General features: G+C 38.2%; 1 protein-coding gene across 1 annotated transcript; it reads left to right on the top strand.

Annotated features, from left to right (window-relative positions):
* Positions 1 to 640: 640 nt before the first annotated feature.
* LOC137040808 (major histocompatibility complex class I-related gene protein-like) lies at positions 641 to 3943 on the top strand. The gene is made up of 5 exons (XM_067416577.1): positions 641 to 686; positions 932 to 1195; positions 2999 to 3277; positions 3475 to 3806; positions 3911 to 3943. The coding sequence occupies exons 1-5, from the start codon at positions 641 to 643 to the stop codon at positions 3941 to 3943; spliced, it is 954 nt and encodes a 317-aa protein (XP_067272678.1).
* The last annotated feature ends 2086 nt before the right edge of the window (positions 3944 to 6029 follow it).

The raw sequence follows: 6029 nt of genomic DNA, 5'->3' as shown, positions 1-6029 counted from the left end.
GAAACATTTCAGTGCAACAAAACAAAACTACAAAACGAAATCCTGCTTTCAGCCCACGGCAGAAACCGTAACAACTAGTTCTGTTAGTGACATGAAAGTGACATGATGGTTAGGCCAATTATGGTAACCCATACTCAGAATTTGTGCTCTGCATTTAACCCATCGACGTTAGTGCACACACATTAGAAAAGTAAACACTCGCGTTGCAAGCTATAAACTTAGCATGGCTATAATAAAAGATGTCTGTTCAACACACGGAAGTAGCCAAAGGCCTCACTGACAGAGAATTCATCATTTGAATGACTTTACGAATTGAGTCTCACCTGAGTAAACCAAAGGTATGACGATTAAGAAAATGATGAACTTCATTTCAGATGAAAATCCATGTATTTGACCCGCAAAATGTTTATGTGTAGTCATTGAAGAGCGCTGTAAACTGTTTAGCTTTTGCTGCCTCTGAATCGACAGGAAAAACAGGTTACAGGACTGACGTCACTACAGCTCTAGGGGTAAACCGTCTCGATACGGAAGTTTAGGAAGGAACCTTTTACTCAAAGTTTGTCATAACAAGTTGTCAGTAAAGTTGCTTTTTTGCAACTACGCATGAAGTGTGGGTCAAATACACGGATTTTCATCTGAAATGAAGATCATCATTTTCTTCTTCTACATTCCCTTGGTTTACTCAGGTGAGATTCATTTTTATAGCGTCATTGAAATATGTTGTTTCTGCCAGTGAGGCCTTCGACTACTTCCGTGTGTTCAACACAAAATCAGGAGATGTTTTTGATAGAATGGATTCAAATATAAAATAATTAGTTAGTGTCTCAAATTCAATTAACATTTACATGAATGTGGTATTTTATTATGTGATTTGACACTGAGATTCTTAACCGTGTTTGAGTGCCTTTGTGTTTGTTCAATGTTTTTCCAGGGATTCACATTTTCAAGACCACATATACTGGAATAAGAGGCCAGACGGTTGCAGGAATCCCAAAGTTTTTTGCTGTATCTTTATTGGACGGACAACAGATTGATTATTATGACAGCAACAGAATGAAGCTGATTCCCAAACAGGACTGGATTGAGGAGTTTGCTAAAGACATGTGGAAAGAAGACACTGAGATCAGAGATGATGTACAGCAGATCTACAAAAACAATATTCCTGTTCTAATGAAGCGATTCAATCAGTCAAATGGTGAGTTAAAATGCTTTTTACTACTTTTTTTAGGTAACGCTTTAGATTACGGCCCGGAAAGTACTGCATAATTAAAGTGAATTTACAGCATAACTTTTGGTAATTATAGTGTAACTATAAAGTAAGTATGTGTAGGTATAAGGGAACAATATGTAATACTGGGGGAATAAAGGGGTACTATAAGGAAAAATAACAAATTATTTATACTGTAAGTATTTTTTAATTAAGGGGTAACTATCCGTCTAGTTAAGGGGTAAGTATGAATGTGCGGGCTGTAAATTAAAGTGGCTCTTGTTCTCCTCTTGTTTCATGTAGTTACGGGGTAAGTACAATAAAAACACATAGGCCTACACAATCTGATATCACTCATAAATATTTATTTGAAAAACAACTTAATTCAAACCAGATTTATAACACGTATTCGTTTTTTTTTTTAAATAAACTTTTCATTTCAAATGATAATGTCCTGACAGAAAGAGACACGTTTTGTCCCCTTTCTCTTTCTTTTCTTTTTTTGTTCCTCTTCTTCATTTTCGTTTCCATTAATGCATGTTAGGATGAATCCCAATGTCTTTTGAATTTTATTATTATTTATTAAAAGAAAAAGTAGTACACCAAGAAATGCTGTCATAATTTAGTAATCTTTTCATATCCGATCAGCTGTTACCAGCGTGTGTAAGCTTTCATGACGTTCTCATGCACGTTTTATCTGAAACACACACAAGAACGGACATCTCTTGTATTTTATTCTTGTTTGTTTCTAATTGCTATTATCATATATTATGTTATTGTTTGTATACTGTTGTGTGCATAAAAAAACAAAACAAAAAAACCGACAGCATCAGACATCCACATGACCAGAGTTTTTCGGCGTGCGCACTTCACGCTTGACCCTTCAAGTTACGTCAAGCGTGAAATCAACCCTCGCATGCACACGCAGATAACTGCTGGTCGGATGCGATATATTGTTATTTTTCTTACAAACGCTTATCGTTTAACTTCAGAAGACATTGATTCATCCATTGGTATTGTATGGATTACTGTAGTTATTGCTGTATTTGCTGTTTGATGCCTTAACTCTTAGAAACCCAAATGAGTTTTAATTAGCAGAGATTATTTATTTATCTGTGTTCATCTGAGGAAATAAAGTCGTATACATCTCGGATGGCATGAGGGTAAAAGATGAGTAAACAGTGAGGACATTTCTGCGAGCACTGTATTTTCAGTGTAACAGTTGTAGAATAGGCCTACTAGCTAGAGACGTGGTATCCTTCTTAAGATTCATCTGTGGCAAGGAAGAAAAAGAAGAGGAACAAGAGGAGGATGAAGCCAAGCAAGAGAAATGAATGTGTTCTAAATCTGTTAAAAACATTTTTTTTTTTTTTTATTTATTTTATTTTTTAAATAAAGTTTTATTTAAAAGTGATATCAGATTGTATTTGTGTTTTTATTGTACTTACCCTGTAACTACATGAAATAAGAGGGGAACAAGAGTCACTTTAAATTAAACACCGCACATCCATACTTAACCCGTAACTATAAGTACTGTAAGTATAAATAATTTGTTACCCCTTTATTCCCCCAGTATTACATATTGTTCCCTTATACCTACACATACTTACTTTATAGTTACACTATAATTACCGAAAGTTATGCTGTAAATTCACTTTTATTATGCAGTACTTTCCGGGCCGTAATCTAAAGCATTACCCTTTTTTAATGAGAAAGTATTACTTTGTGCATTAAAACAAAGAGAGCAGATGTTGTATTTCTTTCTCTCCCCATACCCCCTTTTCTCCTCAGGTGTTCACACGTATCAGCGGAGGTATGGATGTGAGTGGGATGATGAGACTGAAGAATCAGGAGGGTTTGATCAGTACGGGTATGATGGAGAAGACTTCATCTCACTGGACCTGAAGGAGCTCAGATACATCACAACTGCACCGCAGGGAATACCCACAGTGAAGAAGTGGAACAATGACAGAGCACAGCTTGAGTTTCTAAAACAACACTACGATTATGAGTGTGTTTACTGGCTGAAAGCATTACTGAAGTTAAGGAAAGAGTATTCACAGATAAAAGGTACCTTGTCTTTGAGAACTTTAGTGTATTCAACAACTAGATCATTGTTTTATTATAATGAGTCATTCATGTCTTTTTTCTTGTGCATTGCTTCATTAAAACACAAACTTGGCACACTAAGTTAATCATGGATAAATGTAACTGATCTGATCTGAAATATTAAATATTTGCTTCATGTTTCTCTCAATATTTTTTAGCCCCTGAAGTGTTTCTGTTCCAGAAGAATTCCTCCTCTCCAGTATCGTGTCTTGCCACAGGTTTCTACCCAAAAGAAGTGTCTATTTTCTGGTTCAGAAATGGAAAGGAGCACCATGAGGATGTGGATCTTGGAGATACACTGCCAAATGAGGACGGGACCTTCCAGAAGACATCTAACCTTCATGTTACTCCAGACAATTGGAAGCAGAATCAGTACGCATGTGAGGTGGAGCACAATGGAAAAACCTTCCAGAAGACTGACGATGAGATCAAGAGTAACTACAGTAGGTTGTTAATAGTTGGTTATGCTCTTTTTTACACTCGCTACAAGGTTTGTCCTATCCTTACCACATTTAGCTAGTAGGTCATTTGATCTTAATGAAGGGACAGAAATCTCTCAGATTTTATTAAAAATATCTTAATTTGTGTTTCAAGGGTGAAAAGTCTTTTGGGTTTGAGACGATATGAGGATGTGGATGAGCAAATGAGGACAACTATGGCTGAACTATCCCTTTAAGATAACACTGGGCATATTTTTAAATAGATTTATTAAATCTATCAATCATTCGAATAAACTCCAGGGTTTCTACTGATACAAAGCCATATGCTAATCGCTGAAATAACCCTTTAAAGGGATCCCCTGGTGTTGAGACTTGTATGGCTTAATATAACATAAATGATGTCTCTTACTGAATTATGTAGTAGAAAACCCATGAAAGATCTACATTATTTTAAAAATCGATTTTATATTTGGACCATGGGCGGCGCCATTTTGTTTGCGTTCTAGGTTGATGACGTAGAGTGGTTGAACTCCTCAATCAGCTGGCGTTACCCGTAGCTATTTTTACCACAACGCAACTCGAAAATTGTTTCAGAGTTAAACAAAACCAATGAATTGCTTTGTAATTGTACTTAAAACACACTCAAACATACATGTGCACACAAACTCACCTACACAAGTCACAAACAGATCGGCGGGCGCGCACACGACAGGCTCTGTTTCAATCGAGATGTTGGGCTGCTCAGTCTCCACGACAGGGGCTGAATCTGAAATCGACCCTATACCTTAAATAGGGCATTATTTGAAGGGACGGACATTTGTAGTGTTGTCCGACACCATAGTGGACATGTTCGAGTGCAGTCATTCAGTCTCACGTTCCACCGCAATAACGAGTGTACAGCCGATTTACACACAGCTGTCCGACTTCACGGACTCAAACATACATGTGCACACAAACTCTCTCTCTCACACAGACTCACACACACCCCAACAGATCGGCGCGAACACGCACACACACACACCCCAACAGATCGGCGCGAACACACACACACCCCAACAGATCGGCGCGAACACACACACACACACGCACGCACTGCGTGCGCGCATACATAACCCTCAATCTATTCCCTGTGTTGATATCCTAGATAGACTGTTGATAGTAGATTAACTGTAATGCCTAATGTGACCAGCAGAGGGAAATATCTAGGTAGGACTAAGGGATAAAGTAACGTGAGGAAGAGAGGCAGGATGTTTTGGTGATGATGCATGCGATTGAGACAGACCCTGCGTCCCAATTCGCATACTATCCATCCTAAATAGTATTCGAAAATAGAATTAGTATGTCCCAAATTGTAGTATGTTGAAAAGAGTATGCCAAAGATTCCCGGATGGTTTACTATTTCCGGTCCGAATTCACAGTATGGATCGATGGGCACTCTAACGGCTGATATTGCCCACAACCCATTGCGAGTTGGACGAGGATTCGATTAGAACTACAAACGCGGATAAAAAGTGTTAAAAAACTACAAACATGGCGGATGTGTGAGTCCGACGGTTAAGTAGAGAAGTTTAGATAAAGGGGTTTGAGTGAACCTATCAATATTTAACCTGACAAAAATATATTTATTTAGTGTTGTCCATATTATAGTTCACATGCAGCAGCATTGTGAACTTTTGTAATGACACGTTTGGCCATTAACTTTTAAATGCATCATTATATTTAAACTGCAAACACACGAGAGGAGTCTCTGCATTAAAGACACACACATGGCAGATCAACAAGCGGCTACATTTCTCTCCGATACGGTAAGAGATTAATCTGCATGTGGAGGATTTGAACTGTGACGAATCTGACGATGATTGACAGGGCAGATAAACGGTGACGGGATGCACGTAACTAAGCGACAGAGCCCGTTAAAGATAGCGAAGTAGTATGTCCCGAAGCTTGCATACTTTTCTGCTACACACTCAAAAGTATATACTTTTTCTTCACAAAAAGAGTACATACTTTTAGGACGTAGTATAAGTAGGCGAATTGGGACGCAGCAAAAGCAGTCTGTCGCTGACCTAGGTGTGTGTGTGCGCGCCCGCCGATCTGTTTGTGACTTGTGTAGGTGAGTTTGTGTGCACATGTATGTTTGAGTGTGTTTTAAGTACAATTACAAAGCAATTCATTGGTTTTGTTTAACTCTGAAACAATTTTCGAGTTGCGTTGTGGTAAAAATAGCAACGGGTAGCGCCAGCTGATTGAGGAGTTCAACCACTCTACGTCAT

The sequence above is a fragment of the Pseudorasbora parva genome, chromosome 14 (assembly GCF_024679245.1).
Source record: "Pseudorasbora parva isolate DD20220531a chromosome 14, ASM2467924v1, whole genome shotgun sequence".
In the NCBI taxonomy this organism is placed as follows: Eukaryota; Metazoa; Chordata; class Actinopteri; order Cypriniformes; family Gobionidae; genus Pseudorasbora; species Pseudorasbora parva.
This window is presented reverse-complemented; position numbering and strand designations above follow the sequence as displayed.

Coding starts and splice junctions, on each gene's coding strand:
- LOC137040808 (XM_067416577.1), top strand. CDS start 641: ATGAAGATCATCATTTTCTTCTTCTACATTCCCTTGGTTTACTCAG. Junction 3,278..3,474: donor AGAGTATTCACAGATAAAAG/GTACCTTGTCTT, acceptor AATATTTTTTAG/CCCCTGAAGTGTTTCTGTTC. Junction 3,807..3,910: donor TTTTTTACACTCGCTACAAG/GTTTGTCCTATC, acceptor TTGTGTTTCAAG/GGTGAAAAGTCTTTTGGGTT.